The 25,496-nt window shown below is 34.9% G+C and overlaps 1 protein-coding gene and 1 long non-coding RNA gene across 2 annotated transcripts in view; both read right to left on the bottom strand.

Annotated features, from left to right (window-relative positions):
* Positions 1–756: 756 nt before the first annotated feature.
* LOC126880055 (uncharacterized) lies at positions 757–3,631 on the bottom strand. Its single transcript, XR_007696390.1, has 3 exons — positions 3,387–3,631; positions 2,186–2,343; positions 757–937 (listed from the first exon to the last, which is right to left on the bottom strand). It is a non-coding gene; the product is annotated as an uncharacterized LOC126880055 (long non-coding RNA).
* A 6,902-nt stretch (positions 3,632–10,533) lies between these two features.
* The window catches only part of LOC126880052 (uncharacterized), a 383,829-nt gene continuing 368,866 nt past the window's right edge, over positions 10,534–25,496 (bottom strand). Inside the window, exons 5-6 of the mRNA XM_050643705.1 lie at positions 19,867–20,231; positions 10,534–16,564 (exon numbers count right to left, since the gene is read on the bottom strand). Of these exons, the coding sequence (XP_050499662.1) occupies positions 16,372–16,564; positions 19,867–20,231 (558 nt within the window). The 3' untranslated portion in view covers positions 10,534–16,371. The remainder of the gene's footprint in view (positions 16,565–19,866; positions 20,232–25,496) is intronic.

Raw genomic sequence — 25,496 nt, 5'->3', positions numbered from 1 at the left:
ATTCTTTTATGCCTGATTGTACCAACAGATCTCAAGCTCTAGCTTAGCTAAGCTTAACTTATGTTTTAATACTGGGGTCACACTAGCATCTAATACCGTTAATTATCACATTATTTCCCTAATAACACAAAACATTCCATGAATGTTCCTAGAATGTACACACAGGACATTGAAAACATTCCTGGAATGTCCCCAAATGCACACGAATGTCCCTGGAAAGTCCCAGGAAAGTGCTGTGTCAGCATTTTAAATATTCTTAGAATGTTCTGTTGGAACATTCCATGAATGTCTACGAATGTTCTTTGGACATTCACAGTCTATTTTTTAGACTGAATGTCTTGTTGGAACATTCCATGAATGTTCTTTGGACATTCACAGTATAATTTTTAGACTGAATGTCTTGTTAGAACATTCCATGAATGTCTACGAACGTTCTTTGAACATTCACAGAATATTTTTTAGACATTCACTGAAATATATCGTCAGTAATGTGACAATACCTCCTATATGTTTTTTCATGAGGTTTGCAGGAGACGAAAAACATTTTTTAAGGTCACTTTCTGTTTTCGTACATATTCTGACTTTTTTGTAGTAAATAGATAGTTATTTACTGCAAAACAAGTCAAAAAATATATGAAAACAGGAGGTGGCCGAAACAAGTTTTTAGTCTATCTTACAAATCTCTTGAAAAAAACAGATAGGAGGTATTGTCACATCACTGACGATATGTGGCCATACCAAATAATACATCCTTGATAAATATAAACATTTTTATTGCAAAAAATCTTTACATACATTTTTTAATGTAATTTACTGACATTCCTAAATATTATAAAAAAATGTGTCACATTTGCTTTGTAAACCTTTCTTTTGCTTTTCGTAGCCACATATTCTGTTTCCTTTCTGGTTTTTTGTAGACCACTTCTCTCAGCTGATTCTAAAAGAAAATAAAATAAAAGGTAATTTTTCTATCCTTTACAATTAACAATCAGAAGAAATATTATTTACAGGTAATAATACGCATAAATAATAATAATAAAAAAATAAATATTAAATAATATTTAAATAAATAATAAATAATATTTAATAAATAAAATAATAATAATGAACATTTTGTATTTTGACAACGACATCCGACGTGGAAGTAGAAACCTTAATAAAATTATTTTTTCAAGTAAATTGTGGCTTATTTCCTCATTAGAATAGTTAATTACAAAAAAGCCACAAAGAAATAGATTTTTCACAAACAAATAAGTATTTAGTATTCATTATATTTATTGTTTTTATTATTTACTTTAATGTCCTACTGGTACATTATTTGACAAATAATGACATTTCGAAGTCTGTTAAGTATGATATAACGCCCTTGGGCATTAAATTTAAATAACGACTTAGATACTGTCAAGTTGACAAATATCAACCTAAGTAAAACTATGGTTACCACAATTATGTTACTACTGTTACTGGTAAATGTACTTATTTAAAAACTAATCAATTCAAAATTCATTCAAATTTTTCGCATATAAAGAATAATTTAGTCAGACATTAAACGTTGAAGGCACCACAGGTATTATAATAATAACGCTTTCGGTCAACGTATATCCCTCAGGCCCTTGTTAAAAACACCATTGACCTCAAGCGTTATTATCCTTATAATACCCTTGGTACCTTAATAACTGTAACATAAGATTATACCTTAATTCTTGTTTTCTATTTCTGATGTTTTTATTTATTTACATTGAATATTAATCTGTTTTGTTGTATAATCTACTTCGCAATAATTATGTGATATATTTGACTTAAAATGAATTCAAAAATTTTTTGCAGTTGGGCAACAATGTCAACTTAGATCTCCGATGTAGATAATGAATTACAACAGTATCTATATTGTACAGACTGTATTATTAATTAGGTTATTTATTTATTTATTTATTTATTGAAATATACATCCACCAGGTATAAACCCATAAAGGTGTACATAAGAAAACTACATACATTGACTGAACACTTGATGACAAAATATAAAATAAAATAAAAGAATAACCAAAAATGTTTCTGTTGTTAATACACATACACAATAATAAACAAAGACCTTAATAAAGAAAAATAACATGGCATCAATTCGATAAGCTATTGCGTATTTCGCGTTTAAAGATGTTAAAACCAAGAAAAAAAATGCATATACCTGTGTGACATAAGCTATTGGAACAGCACAGTCTCTTAAACGAACAGATGAAAGTGAAGTTCTGTCAATATCTTTTTCTAAAAAGTGTTTTGAACATACTCCTCTATTAACAAATCTGATCTATACTTCATGTCTTCTTCGCAGGATCTTCTGGAAAGCTAAAAATACAAAATATATGCATTACTAAGCATTATTAACAAATTATAGTTTTAAATAAAAAATATGATTAATGGACTCACAAAATATTATAAAACAGCTTAGAAATTGTTTATTAGTATAGTCGGTTCCCCAAACTCTGACACAACTGGCTAGTGATTTTAGTAGGTAATTTTTTTTGTTTTTGGCCAATTTTGCCAAAATTACAGTAATTATTAACTATTTAGTTATTATTTTTTTTTTGCCAATTTTACGAAATTGGCAAAATTATTTACTAAAATCACTAGCCAGTTGTGTCTGAGACTCAGTAGTACTGAGACTGAGTTTAGCAAATCGACTATAATATTCTGTGTATTCATTAGTTGGTACTGCATATTATAGTGTGTGGTCTACCATCCTATTTATAAAGGCATACATTAGCAAAAACGCAAAAAGAATTACTTTAGTTTTACAAATCCTATTGTTATTATCTCTATTTACTATTTTAGTTAGGAATAAGCGAAGTTTATGGCTTATTCACAATTATTATTAAAATAATAAATGGATATGACCAATTATTAACTTATAAAATAAAATAATAATTCTTCTGATTTATGCCTTTTATTCACTTTGTTATATCTAGGTTACTTAAAAGATTTTTTATGAATACAGTGGAACCTCGATAAGTCGGATTAATCGGGACCGTGGCTGGTTCGGGTTATCGAAAATCCGGGTTAGCTGGAGAATATCGTAAAAACTAATAAATTACGGTATACTAACAGATAAACTTCATTATTGCAAAAACATGAAATACATATTATGCACAGTACATCTAAATTACGTACAGTTGCATACAGTATTGTTCATATCTGGGTAAACAACTCAGTCGAACCGAGAAAATGTTTATTTTGTCTGATGAAAATCGTTCCGGGTTAGCCGAACTTCCGAGTTATCGGAGGCCGACTTAACGGGGTTCCACTGTAAATAGTATTATTAGGGTATTAATAGTATTAATTTATTTTTTGAAATACAGGGCATGCCTTCGTTTACATATTTGCATACTAACCTTTTAATAGGGCTTTTCATTCACAGTCATTTGTTTGGAGCTTCTGTCATAATTGAAACGTTATTCCTGCAGATTTTTTTATCTACATTTGTTTCTGCTACTCCAACTGCGTTAAAAACAGGACACCATTTTATTCACTATGTTAATAATACTATTAAAGCTATTATAAAAGTATCCGAATTAAAAAAATATTCTTAAAAAGCACAAATAATAGAAACAACGATACGATCCACCCACGGCAAAGCAAGGTGGCCAAGATGAAGATGCCAAGATGGCCGAAGCGAGGTCGTTGGTTGGTCGTTTTTAGTCACGTGATGCCCTCTCAAGCGCCATGCACAAAAATATATGCACGGCGAATTTGAAAATGAACGCAAAAGAAATAAATATAAATGCCTCTCTTGGGTTTTGCATAAGTTATAAGTATTTTTTTTATTAACAAAATCGCATTCCAAATTGAATATTCGCGAACAATAATTTTTATTACATTTGTATGTTTATAATATTGTATTAATTGAACTTGGGAAACTCTTTAAATTTGACATATTATTGCACTGTAGGCCTAAAGTGTCACTTAGTTTGTCTGGTATGTTATAAGTAATGTTGTATCTGTTACACGTATGTATTATTTCGCAACTTAAAATATAGGAACATTGGTAGTATGTTCACAGAATGTCTTATGGTAACATTCCAGGAATAATTTAAACAGATGTTCACCGAATGTTCCCTAAATGTCCAGGACATTCAAATATTGATAGAACTTTGGTAGTACATTCCTGGAATGTTGTGTGTTGTTAGGGTTGGACTAAAAATATGTCAAATAATGCGATAATTATTATTAACGGCATTAGACGCTAGTGTGGCACCAGCATAAGGATTTACATTTAAGCTTAGGGACGTCTTAAGCTTAATATCTGTTGGTGCAACCATAGGCATTAATGAATTTAAATTCTTCAACCATGAACCCTTCTTTTTCCTATACTCCTTCTTCGTCTTATCTTTTCCTGTATTATCAGTTTTAACATTTCATATCGCTGTTCCCTCATTACGTGTCCCAGATATTGTAAGTTTCTTACTTTTATTGTGTTTATTATTTCGTATTCTTTGCCCATTTCTCGCAATATTTTCGTGTTTCTTTTGTCATGCTATTTTAAGCACCCTTCTATAACACCACATTTCAAATGACTCTAGCTTATTTATATGTTCTTGCTTCAATGTTAAGCTTTCAAGTCATTATTGCAGTGTCCAAAATACGTGGCATTACAGAGCTTTTACTCGCAATTCTAAGCTAAGGTATTTGTTGCAGATAATTGTTTTTATTATTACAAACAAATTTCTTGCAATTTTTGTCCTGGTCCTTATTTCTGTTGGTTGATCATTATTGTCTGAACTCCAGGTTCCTAGGTATTTGTATATATCAACCTTTTCTATTGGTACATTTCCCAAATATATGTTGGTTTGAATACTTGTTTTCTTAGTTATTATCATGTATTTGGTCTTTTTATATTCATGTTTAGTCCATATTTTCACAGAAACTGTTTGTTTTGTTTAGTAGTAATTGGAGTTGTTCAGCAAAGCTTGCCATAATCACGATGTCATCTGCATCTCTTCCTTTAATTATTCTTTCTTCTTTAATTTGTAGGGAGCTACATGGGGCCTAGTTTGTCTCATTCCTTCACTACTAGTCCAACAGTCTTGAAATTTGCAAAAAAGAAGTTCGTTGAGACTACTTCAGTTATGACGGAATGGTGTTCCTGTTCGCTGCAATATATTTAACGTAATGCCTGAGATGGCCATACTCTTAGCGGCAACTTGATTTTTTATTCATTTTTTTTATTCAACCCATTTGTTGATTTCAACCAGTAAACATGTATTTGTGATAAAAAATATCGTTATTTTATTTATAATTCGGAGCACAGCTGCGTAGGCAGCCTCCTCAATTCCATTTACAAGTTAGAGTCTTATCGGACTAGAGCATCCATCATTGGACAAATGGCTCTCTATTTGTGCTAAATATATTTAAATTTCAAATTCTATAGTCTCCAACGCAGAATTATTTTGTTGCATATATCGTCTTTCTGGCTCAGAGTATGTCAAGCAAATTTAGATTTAACATTTAATTTAATTAATTTAAAAAATTGGTTTTATTTCGAATCCAACAATTTCTTTTTGTATCTGATGGTTTGATATAATGTATATTTACTATTTACCTTTCTACGATCATCTACTACTTACTCATATATAAAATACTGGGAAAATGTCACCAAAATGGCTTAAATTAAAATTCGTCACGATTCACACGAAGCATATACTTACTTGGAAACACAAATTGCCTTCTAATTTTTGCATCATATGTTACCACCCGTTGACTTATCCTAATACTTATTCTTAGCTTTATCCCTATTTGTCACTCCACTTCATTTTATACCACACAATCCATTTTTTAAACATTTTCATTTCTATTACATGAATTCGTAATTTTTCTATATGCCGTCCTCTTTCCAGGAAGGGATGAATAGGAATCAAATAAAACGGCAGATCAATGCTGGTACCGGTAGATCAATACAGACGGCCATCAAAATCTGACGAAGGAGTTGGAGCTGGGGTATATGGAGGGAAATCAAGGCTAAGCCTTAGTGGAAGCCTAGGTAATTACTCTACTATCTTCCAAGTGGAAATTTATGCTATACATAATATGTGCCTGTAGAAACTAATCACAACGAACTGCAGGGACAAACCTGCAAAATATATCTGATAGCCAGGCGGCAGTAAAGGCACTGAAATCGAATCGTATTGACTCCAGTTCGGATCTGTCTTCATAATTTGATTCGGATCGGAAAAAGTAACAAAGTAAGTTTACTCTGGGTGCCTGGACATATTGCTATTGAAGGGAACGAAAAAGTGGACCTGCCAGGGGTGGGGTAGAAGAAATATTAATAGGCCCAGAACTTGTTGTTGGAATAGCAAGCAGATTCAAAAGAACAATAACGGACTGGGTAAAACAGATGAAACATTGCCACTGGTAAAATTAAATGGGTCTCAAATATTCCGAGGCTTTTATACATGAACCTTCGAAGAAGAGATCCAAAGATCTACATAGATATGAATAGTAGTGATTTAAGTATTATCGTAGGTCTCCTAACAGGACAGTGTAGCCTAGAGGGCACATGGACAGAATCAGACTGACAGAAAGTTAGAATTACAGATTCTGTCAGGGTGACAACGACATGGAGGAACACGTTATGTATAACTGCCCAGGGTTGGATAGGATAAGGCTTAATGCATTGGAGCATTATCAACTAGATACCTACGACTTTAACCGGAATGAGCCACAATAGACCTTTTAGGTGGAGTGAAAGTGTGGTTAAGTGCCCACTCAACTTGAACCGAAGCTAGCCTAAACACCAGATAATCTTACCCTGTAGTTTTCCAGTTACATGGTCCAACGTCAAAGAGAATAAATAAAGATTAAGCACTAAGCTCTGAAAAAAGTGGTGACAAAAAAATCAAATGTTGTATGTTAAAAAATGAAAAAGAAGGTCTATTCAGTATTAAAATAGTTAAAAATAAGCTAGGAGCTAAAAGAAAGTTGTAAGACAATTTGAAGGAATATGGTTAGTATTATTAGAGATACTTACTGCTATTGAAAAACCTCAAGGAAGAAGTCTGGTTTTAGAAGAAGGTTTAATACATACTAGAAGTACACATAACCAAACTTAATATGGAATCACCATGTATTTCAAAGTAATATTTATTTCTTTTGAAAAAACTTGTTATTGTTGCGAAGAATAAAGGTTTTTATGGTTATAAGGTGAAAATAAACAAATGGATAAGACAATCAGATAGTACAGCTCGGTACGGTATAGGTTATATTTGCTTGAGTTGCAAATTGAATGAAAATAAATAAACTAACTTTTGAGTCCAAAAACGAAAATATGCCTCATGTGGGGTTATAGAACTTACAACGGCGAAAGATTATTGGTCTTGTGGAGCAAGTAATGTTCTCAGAGGTACATAGCTGTCGAGCTAGGCGTAACACAATGCGTTCTGTCCAAAACCTATGCTAGGTAACAGGAACTAGGAAAGCTCAAAAATAAAGCAAGAGAAAGTCGCCAAAAAGTAATAACGGCTCGCCACGATCGTTTAATTGTCCAATTAGCTGGGGGACAGCCAACCATTTCTCACCTGCAGCTTTTGGAAGCTACATGTGTAACTGTTTCAGTTGAAACGATAAGAAGAAGAGTTCGTACCAAGAATTATACAGCAGGAGACAATTATTATGGGTTCCCGAGTTATTCTGGCAGCACAAGATTGATCACCTAAATTGGTGTCTTCACCACCAAAACTGGAACATTGGGAATTGACAAAATGTGTTATTTTAAGAAAGTCAGGATTTGTGTAAAATCAGATCACCCACGAAATCGTGTACCTACCTAGTGGTCGAGGAAGACAAGCAAGACCGAAAACTGTCAGATCTGTTTACAAATATACAAGGGGAAGTGAAATGTTCTGGAGAGGAATTGTGATTAATCTCCGTAAAAAAACTCCTTTAATTTTTATCCAATCAACTTAAAATGCTCACAGGTAAGTTGATAACCTGTAGTTAGGCTCTGGAGAGGTGCACAGGAGAAAATTTAATTTTCATGCATGATAATGGAGCTCCACAAACCATTAGAGTGAATAGAGACATCATTGAAGTAGAAGATATCCGTTGTTTGGAGTGGACTGCTTGCTCACCCGAGCTTAACCCTATAGAGTATTTGTGGGATATGCTTAAAAGAAAAATTATAGCTCGCCGGGGAAATCCACAAAACACCGCACGGCTAGTACAAGCTGCTCTTAAAGAATGGAGCAACCTACCACAACAAAATGTTGATAATTTTATTAGGAACGTGCCCACGCAAACTGAAGCTTGCATAAGGACTAAAGGTGGTAATACTGAATACCAGAAAAAAACAAAAAAATTATAAAAAAAACTTCTTCATCATTCATTTTGCATTGAAATTTTTTATGCTATTGACTCTAAAACAATAGGTCTGGATCCCGCGTATGAAAAAAAAGTTGATTAATAGCAAGCTGAAAATTTGTTAATAGCTTAAGGGTGTCTAGTCGGACAAACTTTGATATATGGGAAGACTGGAACAGGGGAAGTTTTAATTGTGGAACAGGTTAAAAATTTGGAACGGTCAGACCACGAAAACGGCACATGTATGTTGTGCGAGAGAACACACTTAAACTCTCCGAACAGAGATTAATCTCTCATGCAAAAATTAATCAGACTGCTATTTATAACCAAATGGGCGTTTTAATGAGTGTAACATGTAGAATATGTCAAATGACAGGAATTATGACAGGTGATAAATAGCAGTCTGATTTTTGCATGAGAGTTTAATCTCTGTTCGGAGAGTTTAAGTCTGTTCTGTCATAAGAGCTTTCTGACTTCCATAAGATGCTTATGACTTCTGACCATAAGAGCTTTCTGCAATCGAAGCAACAGTCTCGATACCAAAATTATTCATCCTGTTTTATCTAACTATGAAGCACTGAAAACTTTGGTTATTAACACTTCCACAAAATTAATTGTAATTTATTTTCATTACAGCTGTTTCGGAAAAGTGCCTTTCCAAAGTGATGTATTTTCACTATGCGTCTACATTTTATGGTCCTTAACTGAATAAGTTGAGCAAGGGTGAGCGGTTTGGGTTAAGTTGTTCAATCCGAATTAAATCTGTTAAAATTTATTCAGATCTGAATCCAAATTCGATTTTTCTTCTTCTTCTTATGCAATCCACTAATGGATGTTCGCGATCACGTTTGACCATTTTTCTCTATCCCTTGCAGTATGTATTAGGTCTCCTATGTTTCTTAGTCCTGTCCATTGTTTGACATTACGGCGCCATGACATTTTCTTCCTGCCCACTCCCCTTCTTCCTTCGATCTTTCCTTCAATTAAGGTTTGCAGAAATTGGTATCTTTAATTTCTAATTAGGTGCCCCAGATACGCGGTTTTTCTCTGTTTAATTGTATATAGCAGTTGACGTTCTGTACGAATTCTTCTCAGGATTTCTTCATTTGTTATTCGTGCGGTCCAGGGAACTTTAAGGATTCCTCGATAAATCCACATCTCAAATGCCTCTAGCTTATTCATTGTGTTTATTTTTAAAGTCCATCCTTCCATGCCATATAGGAGCACCGACCATTTTCGTGAATCTTAGTCTTAGGTTCAGGTCAAAGTCAGAGTTACTAAAGACGTTTCTGAATTTCATCAATGCACTTCTGGCCCTTTCTATCCAACATTTAATTTCCATATCCGACATCCAGTCTTCACACAGCCAGGTTCCCAGGTACTTAAATTTTCTTACGCGCTCTACATGCTTGGTTGTTATATGCTAGTCTTGCATTTTGATGTGGATATAATTGACGGCTGATTATAAGGAACTTCGTCTTTTTTATGTTGATGCTAAGTCCCATGTTCTCGAGTGGGGAGAGAATGCATCCCTGTCTTACACCTCTGAGTATTTTTTGAGCTTGCGTTGTTTCATTATCCAACTTGACGACAGCTGTTTGATTCCAGTAAAGAGCTTCTATGCAGTGAATATCTTTTTGATCTACGTCGAGTTGTTTTAGTATATGTACGTATTTATGATGTACTCGATTCGAAGGCTTTTTCATAATCTATAAAGCACATCATTGCATCTTTCCTTTGATCGTAGCAGTTCTGAGCTAGCACTTGGGTTGCAACTAGTGCTTCCCTGGTACCCGGGACTTTTCGAAATCCAAATTGTGAGCAACCAATAACCTTATCGCATTTTGTGGAGATTCTGTAGTGAAGAACTTTGAGGAATATTTTTAGAGGATTGAACACCTATATAGATTAGTTGGTTACCTAGGCAAATTAGCGTCTCGTTGAATGCATACTGTAGATTCCCCACGTCTATTAATTTAGCGTCTGTTTGCTTTGTAAATTGTAGAAAGCTCAGATTTAAGTTGTTACCAGAATCTGTTTTCCAACGTAAGACATTTTTATATCTCCGGCTCTTTGTATTTCATTTTGCTTAGACATTCCTTTCTTTATGTTTATTTGTCCCTTCTCTATCCTTATTGCATCATAGAAAAACTTCTGACAGGAGGAATAAATAAAACAACTGGATACCTATTATTAATTATAATTTTATCATGGTATAATATTTACAAAGGTAATTTCAGTTCTCTTTACAATTTTTCACATCTTGTCTTATTCTATATTAAAATTTACAATTCTTAATATGTCTAACAGAAAATACACTACCTACTGTAAAAAAACCTGAAAATCGTATTTGAATAGTTATTCAAGTTCTCTTAGTATGAGGAAAGAATGTGTTATTACCATGAAATTAATTCAATTCAGAGTCATATTATATTTGTATAGGTACACTAAACACAGATTTTGTTGCACGTCATATTTCATTTTATCACATTTCAAATTTGACAGCACAACTTAAAAAAATTGTTATAAAAAAGTTTTTTTATAACGAGAGGTGTCTTAGGTTTATCAAATATTCTGAATAAAAATAGTAATATATGAGAATAGTAACGTTAATTCGACAACAATGTTTTTTAAATTTCGTTGACAGCATTTATCATTCTTTTATGACGTCATTGAACCTATGACGTGCAACGATTATTATTTTGCTATTTTTATAGATAGATTTTCATCCATTGTAGCTATTAGACTAGACTCACACCTACATAAAGTAGCCTGTAGTGAAATAAAAATATTGAAATGCCACTTCTTAATAAGGTCATCTTACCATTTATTGCAAAATAATTCATAATACTTTATAAAACACGTGATACCTTCTATTTTACTCATGTAAGTAATATCTGAAGGAATCATAGCACTGAAAAAGAAAGATTACAACAAGGTAAGTTTTATGAGATTCATTATCTAATTTTAGGTAATATATTTGTCTTTGATCCAAACTAAATTTTGCTTTTTTTTATTTCTAATAGGAACACTCAGGCGTTGAGCAGACCTTGCAATAAGCTTTCCTTCTGCTGGAAGGTTAGTCACTTCCACGGAAGGAATCCAAAACAATTATAACATAAAGGCGAGTTTATACATGCTTGGATCTACTGGCGCCAGTAGTTTGTTGTCGACACGCCAACAAAGTAAAATGACATGTATAAACAGTTACTGGCGAGTGGCATGCCCTATACAAAGCTCGAACACTACGAGAGCGACCAAAATCCAAGAAAAGCTTCCTTGGAACAGTGCAGGATGAACCGCCCGAGTATTTTCCTCTTCCCCAGGTTCAATGGACCGGCCAATTTCTTGACTTTATAGACTACAAAACGTGGAAAAATATGAATAGGATAAAATAGACCAAGAGTTTTCGGTTTTTTAGTCAATAGCCAATACCAAATAAGTTACCTTTATATTGAGCTTTAGTTTGCGATACTCCATTCTAATCGATATCAATCCACATCAGTATAGAAATTAGTCATCAATGTTGTCAAATCGGTTTCGGTCAGCTTAAAATTTCTCATTCGTGCGTGTGAAAGTAAAAATGTTCCCATTTTTTTTTCTGAATTCATTATTTTTTCCACTTATCCGGTTTTTCACCGGTTATTACTTTAAAATGAAAAAACCGGTTATAACCGTGACAAAAAACAACCGGTAAAACCGATTATTACGTAGTAAAAAACCGGTTTTAGGTTATAACCGGTAGGTTTTTCCCATCCCCAGCTCTTACGGCTTATTGTTAATAATTAAAAATAACAGCTTAGCAATAAACTAATGACACAAATTTCTTCAGGATTATGTAGGAGGGGGCTTTAAACAACTTTGATTTAGTCACTTTCTGACTTTCATAATAATTTTTAACCGAGTTATTAAGTCTTAAAAATGGCCATTTTTGCGTTTTTAAAATTTTAAATTGCTCATAACTTGAAAATCATCAACTTTTACAAGAAACCTTTTTTGTCCAGAAGGGTCTAAAAAACCTAAAAAAAATTGTCCAGACCATAAATAATAATTTTTGCAATTTGATTAAAAAAATTGTAAAAAAAATATGTACCACTTTTCTCGTGGGCGACTTCTTGAACCTTATCCTGGGGGTGTATTACAAATGTGATTATGCAAAAAAATCTCATGGGAATATTTTTTCCAACGAACCCGCCGTTTTCGCCTTGTCTATATATACAATGGCATAACGTAAAGCGCACGCATGTATAAACTGGCCTTGTGTACAATTTTCTGAAATCACAAATTTAAAGACAAATACAAAGCAAAACATTCGTTTATAATTATTATTAAAGATATGGCTTTTCTGCTACAAAAAATAAACGTTTACCTCATAATCAATATAGAAGTGACATTCGGTGTTTAATGTGCTGTATTTATCACAATAATAACAAGTGTGTATAGGGCTAATCATCGCTTTTTTCGTACCCTTGACTTACGAGATATAATATCTACGTCATACGTCATTGGTATATATAATTGAGATATACCAATGACGTATAACGTATATATATATATATATTATACGTCATACGTCAAGGGTGCGAAAAAAAAAGGAAAGCGATGAACAGCCCTATTCGAGGAGAGGGAGCAAAGGAGTAATTAATATTTATTTTATATTATTTTACAAAGTAACTTACGGTTATATAGAATAGTATGAAGTGAGAGAAGCTTAAAAATGATGAATTTGTTATTTAAACATATAGGTATCAATGAGTAACTGTCAAAATAAATTATAATATTTTCGCTAGGTATGGAAAGAACTATTCGCAATGTTTTTAAGTTTGTCTACTCAGTTAAAGAGTTGTAACACTATTGATGAGAAGAGAGTAAAATGGTTACCAACTGGATAGAAAAAATGGAGAGATAGATAATAAACATACTCCCCGACGTATATAAGTTTCCCATAAAACATTATTAAGGGTGGAAACCTTGCGAAATTAACTATTTCTTGTCATTAACGCTAGAAGGACCAAGGAGGGTTAAAAAGTATCCACAACATTGCATTACATCCGATTTTCTAAATACCTTTGTTCCTAAAAATCTCAAATAATTAGTAGTTGTCGGCGTACTACTGCCCTATTAGATGGCATAAATAGCATTTCTATAATTTAATTAATTTCCTCATACTTTTATAATAACTTAAAAAAGTGGGCAAAAACAACCATAGTTTGTTCAAAATGCAAGTATGTATGCGGTAAGCACAGCAAGAAGTCAAAAATGTTTCTATTTCCTATGATGATGCCAATTCCACTGAAGCCGAAGACTCCGGGTAAATTATAAATTCGTATCTTTTAACTGTTTTATTAACGTCTAGGAATAATATAAAAGTGCTATTTTTAAATTAGTTTAAATTAAGAAGCACGTGTTTGTGCACGTTGGTCCTGCGAGGGTTAAGAAACCTAAGGTAATGTTGAAAAATATTTTTTGAAGTTATTCTTCTTTAGGCGCGATGCGATTGAAAGTAAAATTTTATAAATCTGCGCGCATGCGCACACAGACAGTAATAGTTCGTTGCTAATCTTTCAAGATAGTTATGTATGTATCTGTATCAGCGCAAATAAGTCATTAAAAGAATATATTAGTGTTTTTAGTAAATGTACTATTTATTATAATTTTTGGATTTGTCTTTCTCTGTAGTAAGATAATAAAATATTATGTAGGTATACCATTTTTATATGTCTATTTGTCACCGTGTTGTGTAATTATATCCGAAACTTACGTGTCATTTAAAGAAGCTCGGTGGCGTAGTTGGTAGAGCGTTGGGTCAGTGATTGGAAGGTCGCACCGGTCGCGGGTTCCAATCCTGGACGATTCATATTTTTTTTTTAATTTTTGGTTGTTTTAATAAAATTTTTTTGAAAGTGGTAGATAAGAAAGTTAGTTTAATATTTAAATAAAATACAAATAACCTGTTAAGTATATTTACTTCGTTGAAATTATATAATAGAAGAATAACTTCTTACGTGCGTACAAAGTACACACACACACATTCTTTTTTTATTGGTACTCCATTTTGCTTAGTTAAAGTACGCCTCAGCGTGTTTAAATTCAACTTTCAAAAACGCGCGTGTTTTAAAGTTATCATGGCAACATTAACAGTTTTAATTATTGATCCGACCTGACAGGAGTACATACCTTGTAACGTCAAATAAATAAAATATGAATAAAATAATACTAACAAATGTTTCAAATGCTTTATTCAAATATTTGAAAATCTTAATCTTTTAAATGAATGTGAAAAGTACTGTATAAAAACATGGGCTCCCATACCCATGGGCACGGGGGGTGGCCCCCTAGCTTTTCGGGTGCTGTAAACTACAGTTGAGTCCGCGAGTCTTTACCCGTGCGTCATTAATACCTGGCGAGATAAAACACATACTTTTTATCTAGCATCATTCTCTTCCATGCATGAAACTCATGACAAACCAGCTGCCGTTTGTTATTAAGTAACAACACATATTATTTTTATGAACCATCTAGACTCAGTGCATTGAAAAGAGATAGGTACAAAAAAAGACGATTCGGTATGTTTTCATATTTTAAGCACAATTTGTTTGACGTTTCTGGTTTGTTTAATTTTGTGGCTGTCAGTCAGTTGAACTTTTTGCGGTTTTTGTCGAATTTTTGCGTTTTGAAGTTTCTTTATATTACACAAACAGTTGTTTTCACAACTAATTTTATATTGGGCTTTGAAATTTTAAGGTAAATAATTATATTTAGGCAATTAATATTTAAAACATACAAAGCTAACGTCATTCACACAGTAAAGAAATGACTGTGTTTAGATTTCCGTCAAAGTGAATAAAATAACAAAAATAAAATATGTTATTGGATTTTTTTATAAATTGTTTATTTATTTATTAATCAATAATAATAAAATAATTTATTAAGCTACTTCAAATGTAGCTGTAATTCTGCGCAAAAATTTTGAAGCAAAACTTACATTTGACATTCTATATATTTGATAACGTCAAATTTTATAATAAAACCCGTAATCGGAACAGTAGCCACTTTCTGTCAGTTGTTGTTGCGTGAAATAGATTTCCGACTTATTTCGTATGCTTTAAGTGATGACGCACGGGTAAAGACTCGCGGACTCAACTGTATATATGGTTATCCAAAGTATACAGAATATAATGTTCAACATCTTTACGTCTGGCCCCCCCTGAAAATTTTTGTATGGGCGCCGGTGTATATAAATACTTGTACTGTTCCGACATTTTCTGAAGGTAAGCAAATGCAACTCGTTCATCTTATATCTATTACCTTTTGCTGTTCCACCCATGAACTTGTCGTGTTCTTTTTTATAAGCGTCTTCCGATTTTTGCGGTATTAACCGCGATTCTGCTTTACTATTTAAGTAGCTAATCAATGTTAGAACTCATTGTTAAGCAATATACTTTAAAACCAGTAATAACAATTAATCTTATGTGACAAATTGCAAATTAATTTTTGTTTTTCTCGTTTCCATATTTTCAATCCAAATTCAACCATTTTACATTATTAGCTCCTATTTCAATTTTATGTATTACTACATGATTCCAAAGTGTATTCGTGGATAAATTGGTCTTCAAAACACTTTTTCTCTATTTCGCGCGTGCTCTATTTTCAAAAAATCGTGCGTGTTTTAAAGGCCTCAATATCCATTTATACTTTAATATACTATATTATTTTCAATATCTAAAATTATAATAGTTTGAAAGTATGACTTAAAATATAGTTTTTTAAGCACTGAGATCGTTTCAGAATACATAAAAGTTTGTATATCAGGAAACAGTTTTTATAAGTTTTTTAAAAATACAGAGAAATTAGGAGACAGTTAAGTCGACAAACTTAAAAACCGACCTACTTACATCTAAGTTATCCATACAAATAAGTACAAACGTAAATTGCGCATAGCTCTTATATCTTTTAGTCACTCCTAAAAGTTCGTTTCGAGATTGGTGAACACATCTTCAGGGGTAATATCTTCAGCTTACATTATTTGCCACTGTAGTGACTTCCGATGTGGGATGGAGGACCGCGTGGTTTGGAGTTATAGCTTCTACTTCCTGGTCTAGAATGTACAATGGCGTAGTGATCGCTGTGGGAAGATACTGATCTTGTAGAGTTCATAGTTGAGCCCCCCGATGTGTAGCCCTTCGGATTGTGGGGTGCTCCGTTTAAAGAATATCTGGAAATGTTAAGAAAATTATAAAAGTAACAGTGAAATATGAAGATAATTATTGTTTTATATACATTTTTATATTTTTTGATACGCACAACAGACCGTTAAGTCTTACGGCAGTTATATAAAATACAATCATAAGATTCACTAATTACAATTATTTTAAACAAAACCCAAACTTAACTATATACAAAATTCTTAACTACTCTGAAGGACATGATGAACAATATTTCTCCATTTACTTCTGTTTTGTGATTTTTTTCCCCTTACCTTAACGCGTTTAAGCTCTTCCTCTACTTTATTAATTCACCTCGTTCTGAGCCTGCCTCTTGTTTTGGGACCGATTCTGGTCATAACTGGTCCCAACCATCTGTAGGCCAGGAAGCGAAGCTTTTCACCTCGCAATTTTTACAGAATGGATCGATTTGCTTGAAAATTTGAGAACAAGTAGTGGATAGTCCAAGGATCAAAATCTATATGATTCCGAAAGGCGCTTTTCGGGGCTCGGTGGTGGAAATTTTTTATTATATTTTGACCGCAAAAGTTGATAAAAATATTAATTCTAAGCAAAAAATGTTCTGTACATTTTTTGATAAAATTAATAGTTTTTGATTTATTCGCTATCGAAAGTGTTAGTTTTATATCGAAGAAATCAATGTTTTCGATATATGTATTCATTTACGATTCACTCAATTTTTGCCGTAGAAAAATTTTTTTCAAACCAAGTTCTTGGGAATTAAATAACCTACAATTTTATACTGAAACATTTTTTCGTATCTCTGATGCTAATCTTTCTATTCTGAAGAAAATGGCATTTTTACCAAACTACAAAAATTCGTTATTCGCTTTTAACTCCAGTTTTTTAATAACTAATCATTCTAATCCAGAGTCAAACTTCTAGAATCTATTAATAATACATAAATAAATAAAAATGGATAAGGTCAATGACTAAAAACACCGCTAACTTACATTATTATCCTTCCAATTGGTTTCCCCCTTTCTGTTTTTCAAAAAAAAAATATTAATCTAATCCAGAGTCCAGATAATTGACTAATCCAGAGTCAAACTTCTAAAATCTATTAATAATACATAAATATATAAGAATAGATAAGGCCAATGACTAAAAACACCGCTAACTTACATTATTATGCTTCCAATTGGTTTCCCCCTTTCTGTTTTTCAAAAAAAATATATTGATTTTTTAACCGTAACTTTTTTATTTTTTACTTTAGAAAGTGTGATAAAAAAGAATTTTGTAGGTTTTTAGCATATCTATAAGATTATTAATATTAAATCTTTTTAGAATCCTCACTTGCAAAAAGAGGTGACTTTGAAAGGTTTCGTAAAGGTGCTTTTTGCATGTTATTACAAGATTTAATTGTCAATAGCTCACTCAATTTTTGCCGTAGAAGAAATTTTTGCAAACCAGGTTCTTGGAAACTAAATAATCTACAATTTCATATTTAAACATTTTTTCGTATCTCTGATGCTAATCTTGCTATTCTGAAGAAAAAGACATTTTTTCCAAACTACAAAAATTCGTTATTCGCTTTTAACTCCAGTTTTTTTTAATTAATCATTCTAAGCCGGTGAAACTTCTTGTACCTATTAACAATACATAAATAAAAAAGACCAAATAAGGTCAATGACTAATTTTAATTAGGGTGGTGATTAGGGGATTACTTCCGAACACTTATTCGCTGAAAAAAATAGGGACTGATATTCTTTTCATTATAAGTTACTTAATTTTTGAGCTAGAGACTTTTTTTATTTCTGAAGATAGAAATTTTTAAATACTCTAAATTAGTTAGAACAAGTTGTCCTCGAAAAATGCATAGTTTTCCCGTCTTTTGACTTTGAATCTACAATATTTAGCATTTCAAAAAGAAGAGCCAACATATAATAAAGTATAGCTCGATTACTATTGGTCTTAATGAAAATTTACAAAAACGGTTTTGTTTATTTTTTCAAAAAGTATATTTTTGTTAGGTAAAGTTGTTTTGATAAAACGAAAACTTTTGGAGTTATTAGCAGAAAACTTATTAAAAACATTGATTTTTTCGATATAAAACTAACACTTCCGGTAGCGAATAAATCGAAAACTATCAATTTTATGAAAAAAATGTATAGAACGTTTTTTGCTTAGAATGAACGGTTTTACCAATTTTTGTGATTAAAATATAATAAAAAATTTTCACCCCCGAGATGGGGTGGCAACCACCCCCATAGTAAAAGCACCTTTCCGCATAATATATATTTTGATCCTTGAACTATCCACTACTTATTCTCAAATTTTCAAGAAAATTGATCCATTCTGTAAAAATTTCGAGGTTTTGTCCTATTTTAAGCTTCATTACTTGGACTACTGACCTTTTACGAATTGACGAACCTGGTGATGGTAGGTTCTTTGTAGAAAGCTATTAATTCGTTGTTGGTTCTTCTCTCCCGCCCGTCTTCTGCCTTCCTTCCTCCGAATACGCGTCTCAATATTTCCTTTCCCATCTTTCCAAACTATCCTCTTCTGTTATTTTGGCATCGTGTTCCCATTTCTCTGTTCTATTTTCATCGAATACTACATCCTGGTATTCAAAATTGCCCACCTTTTTAAAAATATTTATTTTACCACTTAACTATTAAAAGACTTTATAATAAAATTGTTTTCTGTTTTCTCTTCTATCCCTCCCATGATCATATATTTGGTATTATCCTCATTTAGCTCCAATCCGAACTTCTGTGCCTCTTTAATAATTTTCTTCTCCACTCTTTTTAATTCTTAAAGGACGATTCATATTTATCCGTTAGGGCACGTAGCGTTTCGTTTCCGAAAAATATTGTTTTTATGGTTTTAAATATAAACAATGTATACTATACGGAGCGTATAGTATCAGACAACTCTTTGTAAAATCAGGTTTTTATATTTTTCGGAAACGAAATGCTACGTGCTCGAACGGATAATATGATTCTTCCTTTAGCGGTTCATGCTAAGACCGATGCCACATTATGCGTTTTGACCGGATGCGTTTCCGACGCATGCGGTGAAAACGCATAGTGTGACATATCGGTCCGGTTGCGTTGGAAGCGGATGCGTTTTGAGTCATCGGTACGCGCTTACTACCTGCACCAGACTAAACGCATAGTGTGACAGGTCGGTCCGATTGCGTTGGAAACGGATGCGTTTTCACCGCATCCGTTCAAAACGCATAATGTGGCATCGGCCTAAAAACGTTAGATCATCAGCAAATGCCATGCTGTTACTGCTTATAACCTATAAATATAACCTAACAATAAAATTACAATTATGGTTTTACCTTGATCCATACTGACTTCCATGCCAGCTCCTGTACGGATCATAGTCCTCGATAATACTAGGTTCCTTCTCAATAATTTCAGTCCTAGCACATGCACACGTCATAGCTGAACACAAGAAGATATTGATAATCAACATCAGCAAGAAGAGTATTCCCAAAGCAACGCACAACCACAGAAGCCAATTTGGATATGCGGCTTCTGTGTTGCACAGTTCCTGAATCCGTGGAGCATCGACTGGTTCCACTACGAAGACGCTGGTAGCTGCCATTAGTACTCCTTCCTCTGGATTGAGCGCTCTGGATTTTGTAGAGTCGCTGGAGCAGGAGGGTATGGAGCAGCTGCCCTTGCAAAGTGCTATGTCACACTAAAAATAAAAATATTTGTTTAAATTTTAGTTGTGGCAAAACTAAGGTTACACAACCATTTTGTGGTTGTGTAACCACACAACCACAAAAGAATAAATCTGAAATTGTACCCTTATAGGTGACTGTAATTAGAAATGCATCGACCGAATAACAAACGATCAAACAAATTACCGAAATAGTTCAAAATGTAAAGAATAAACACTTAAGGGCAGATGAATTAACTAAGAAAAACTCATGGATGACAGATGAGATCCTAAAACTAATGGACGAAAAGAGAAAATTGAAAATTAATTGGAAAATACTGCAAGACTTGTACACACTTCTAAGTAAAAATTGATAGTGTGTAAAAAATGTTTTATTATTAGCTAAGTACTTTCAACACATAATAATAATAATAATAATAATAATAATAACCTGTGGGAGTTTTATGTCAGTTCTTCTATCAGGCGCGGCCCCCTGCGAATGGGGGATGCTTTCTGGGTATTCGTAGCGCCAATACCCAGAGAGTAGCAGGAATACTTGCCGTGGAACAAAAACTGACACCTGGCAGTAGGTATAAAATGCACACCCATGAGAATGGAGACTAATAGTTTATGTTTAGGGCCGCTGCCTGGGGATCGCCAGGGCACGTCTGGAGCCGACGCTGGACGTGACAGCATGCGGGACGTCGGTGGCAGGGTGTTGAGGAGGCGGGCCCCTGTCACACAAACAGCTACAGCCCAACAACAAGAACAACAACCACAAGCGAGCCAAACAACAGCAAGAGCTCCACTCGCTGAAGGTGCTGCGCCGGAACATCAGCCGGCGCTCACTCAAGCGGGACGACCGAGGCAGCGCATGAAATGGACTGTGTCCATTAACGAAAGCATTTTGCGCTTCTATTATAAGGTGACAAACCTCGGTCAAGAAACGATCGGCTACAGACAACAGCTGTATGCCGAATTTTGCAGGGAGTACCCAGATATTCAAGTATCGGAGCAAAGAGTATCAGATCAATACCGGGTAATCGTAAGAAACAACCTTATCCCAGAGACTAGACGCAATACGATCAAAAGCGAAGTCGAACGGGAGATTAATAACCAAGAGCTAGTTTTAGATCAAGTCCCTAATGAAATCCTTGATGAGCAGATTCCTGAGATTCCCATACCAGAAACTCAACCTGACAATACACAGCAGGAAAACAACGAGTTGCGCGATAGTCTAGAGAACGAAATGGCTCGTGCCGTACAAGAGTTTAATGGAACAAATCCACTTAGCAGACCACCGCTACCACGAATAAACTCTTGTAAGAAACTAGGTGCCCTGTTACAAATTGTGAATACTGAAGTCCTACCCAATTATGTCGTAGAAGCCCACACATTGGAGTATCTGCATATGCTAATCTACTGTGCAGCTACAGCAATTGCCAATGTAATGGGCGTTAAGATCAGAACACGACGGGGTACTAATAACGGAAGGACTGGTAACAGAATTGCACCCTGGGAAAAAAGACTTCTCGGAAAAATTGAATTACTGCGTAGGGATATTGGTCAAGTCACAGAATATATAAGAGGTGTTACAAGTAGAAAAGTCATTAAAAGAGCTGAAGAAATAATGCGGAGCACTGCAAGAAACTCGAGATACGATCCAGAAAATAACACAGCCCAACAGTGTCTGGATACATTAAAACAAAAACTCTCCGTCTATTCAGGACGATTAAGAAGGTATAAAGTTAGTAACAGCCGAAAATGTGACAATGCACTTTTTGAGAACTCTGAGAAGGCGTTCTACCGAAAACTCAATTCCACCGTAGAAAGTGTCGACAAGTCTTACCCAAGCCAAGAAGAAATTCATGAGTTTTGGGGAAATCAACTTTCCACACCAGCTGCTTTTAACAACAATGCTGGCTGGATAGAAGATACGACGCACAACTGTCACCACTACGTCACTGCTAACTACGAACCATTCACGACTGAAGAAGTCTCAAATGTCATCAAAGAGCTTCATAACTGGAAATCTCCTGGACCAGACGGAGTTCAGAACTTCTGGCTTAAAAAGTTTTGGAGTATTCATGAGTGCTTATCAACATTAATTAATCATGTTATTTCTAATCCGCAGGAATTACCATCATTTCTAACTCAGGGAACTACTTATTTAATACCCAAGGATCAAAATAACACCCAAGATCCATCCAAGTACCGCCCAATTACTTGTCTTCCAACTTTGTATAAATTGGTCACATCCTGTGTAACCCGGCGTATCTACCAACACTGTGCTCTAAACAATATCATAGAGCCTCAACAGAAAGGATGCGCTAAGGGTTCCCTGGGTTGCAAAGAACAGCTTATCATCGACTCAGTCATTTCTAACCAGGCATTCATTAAAAAAAGAAACCTTTTTACTGCTTTTATTGACTATAAAAAGGCCTTTGATTCAGTACCGCATGAATGGCTAATAGATATATTGAAAATATACAAAGTAGATGATAACATAGTGACCTTTTTAAGGCATATAATGAGAGATTGGAAGACTAAAATTCACCTCCAAATACCTGGTGAAAACAATATCGAAACCGAAAATATCGCAATCAACCGGGGCCTATTTCAAGGAGACTCGTTGAGTCCATTGTGGTTCTGTTTAGCTTTGAACCCCCTTTCCCAACTATTAAACTCCACTGACTCAGGTTTTAGCATTAAAAGCAATAATACTGTGGTAGCGAAGCTCAATCATCTGTTGTATATGGATGATTTGAAATTAATGGCTTCCACTCGAGAACACCTAGAAGAGATGCTAAAAACTGTAGAAACATTTTCTAATGATATTAGTATGCAGTTCGGTCTAGACAAGTGCCGTGTTTTGAATATAGTCAGAGGAAAGGTACAGCCCGGTGGATTCGATATGCAAAATGGCCAGAACATCGAGGCCATGGGCGACAACGATATGTACAAATATCTTGGAGTAAAGCAGGCGCGGAAAATTGACCATAAGCAAATGAAAACTGAGATAACTACTGAGTTTATAAGAAGGGTAAAACAGCTGCTTCGTTCACAGCTTAACAGTAAAAATTTGTTTAAGGCACTAAACACCTACGCTTGTTCCGCGCTTAGCTATTCATTTGGTATTGTTAAGTGGACAAAAACGGATATAGAAAATCTTCAGCGAAAAGTACGAACACACCTCACAAAGGCACAAAAACACCACCCTAAAAGTGCAGTAGAACGAACAACATTACCCCGGTATTTAGGAGGAAGAGGACTTATGGATATAGGTGAGCAATTAGATAAACAAATTGCTAATTTAAGAACTTATTTTCAGATGCAGGCTGAGACATCTACTCTACATCGCGCTATCTGCGCAGTAGATGACACAACACCGATCAAACTGAGGGAAGCAGAACTACGCATAAACCACCTTACTAAGGACGAAAAAGTGCGCGCCTGGATGGGTAAACCTTTGCACGGGCGACATCCCAATGAGGTCAGCCAAGATTATGTCGACAATATAGCGTCGAACTACTGGTTGACATCAGGAAAGATGTTCCCTGAAACGGAGGGTTCATTACTGGCCATTCAGGATCAGGTTATACCAACCAGAAACTACCTGAAATATATCATCAAAGACCCTCAGGTTCAAAACGACAGATGCCGATATGGATGTCAAGCCCAAGAAACCATCCAACATCTTACAGGGGGCTGCCAGGCATTTGCTGCAACTGAATACAAGGAACGGCATGACGCAGTGGGAAAAATCCTTCATCAAGAGATAGCTATCAAGGTGGGACTTCTCCAAACGGACCATCTCCCGTATTATCAATACGTCCCTGAGAGTATGCTTGAGGATGGCAACTACAAGCTATACTGGGACCGCACTGTGCTCACAGACCAAACAGTGGCACATAATAGACCAGATCTCGTACTAGTTAATAAATTAACAAGACAAACAACACTAATTGATGTGGCGATACCTAACAACAATAATCTACGTAGTAAATTCACTGAAAAGATCGCCAAGTACAGAGATCTAGAAATTCAAATACGAAGGCAATGGAGAATGCAAAGTACCCAGACGATACCTATTGTTATATCTACTACTGGAGTCATTCCGAAGAACCTCCTCGAAAGCATAAAAAGGCTGGGTCTAAATGAACATCTTTACAAGACCATGCAGAAAGCTGTACTACTCGCAACGGCCAGATGTGTACGAAAATTTTTGGGAGATACACCTGCATACCAAGTCACCTAGGGCTCGATAACACGGAAAGAGTCCCACCAGAGCTCAATCCTTTTGATACCGTAGGTATCTGGGATGAGTCAATTTTCCCCTTAGAGGGAGTGTGAGCCGTATGGCTAAATCTGGATAATAATAATAACCTGTGGGAGTTTTTTGTCAGTTCTTCTATCAGGCGCGGCCCCCTGCGAATGGGGGATGCTTTCTGGGTATTCGTAGCGCCAATACCCAGAGAGTAGCAGGGATACTTGCCGTGGAACAAAAACTGACACCTGGCAGTAGGTATAAAATGCACACCCATGAGAATGGAGATAAATAATTTATGTTTAGGATCGCTGCCTGGGGATCGCCAGGGCACGTCTGGAGCCGGCGCTGGACGTGACAGCATGCGGGACGTCGGTGGCAGGGTGTTGAGGAGGCGGGCCCCTGTCATACAATCAGCTACAGCCCAACCACAACCACAACCACAAGCGAGCCAAACAACAACAAGAGCTCCACCCGCCGAAGGTGCTGCGCTGGATCATCAGCCGGCGCTCACTCAAGCGGGACGACCGAGGCAGCGCATGAAATGGACTGTGTCCATTAATGAAAACATTTTGCGCTTCTATTACAAGGTGACAAGCCTCGGTCAAGAAACAATCGGCTACCGACAACAGCTGTATGCCGAATTTTGCAGGACGTACCCAGATATTCAAGTATCGGAGCAAAGAGTATCAGATCAATACCGGGTAATCATAAGGAACAACCTTATCCCAGAGACTAGACGCAATTCGATCAAAAGCGAAGTCGAACGGGAGATTAATAACCAAGAACAAGTTTTAGATCAAGTCCCTAATGAAATCCTCGATGAGCAGACTCCTGAGATTCCCATGCCAGAAACTCAACCTGATAATACACAGCAGGAAAACAACGAGTTGCGCGATAATCTAGCAAACGAAATGGCTCGTGCCGTACAAGAGTTTAATGGAACAAACCCACTTAGCAGACCACCGCTACCACGAATAAACTCTTGTAAGAAACTAGGTGCGCTGTTACAAATTGTGAACACTGAAGTCCTA

This window comes from Diabrotica virgifera, chromosome 2 (assembly GCF_917563875.1).
Source record: "Diabrotica virgifera virgifera chromosome 2, PGI_DIABVI_V3a".
In the NCBI taxonomy this organism is placed as follows: domain Eukaryota; kingdom Metazoa; phylum Arthropoda; class Insecta; order Coleoptera; family Chrysomelidae; genus Diabrotica; species Diabrotica virgifera.
Note: the sequence above shows the minus strand (reverse complement) of the source record. Positions and strands in the feature narration are given on the sequence as shown.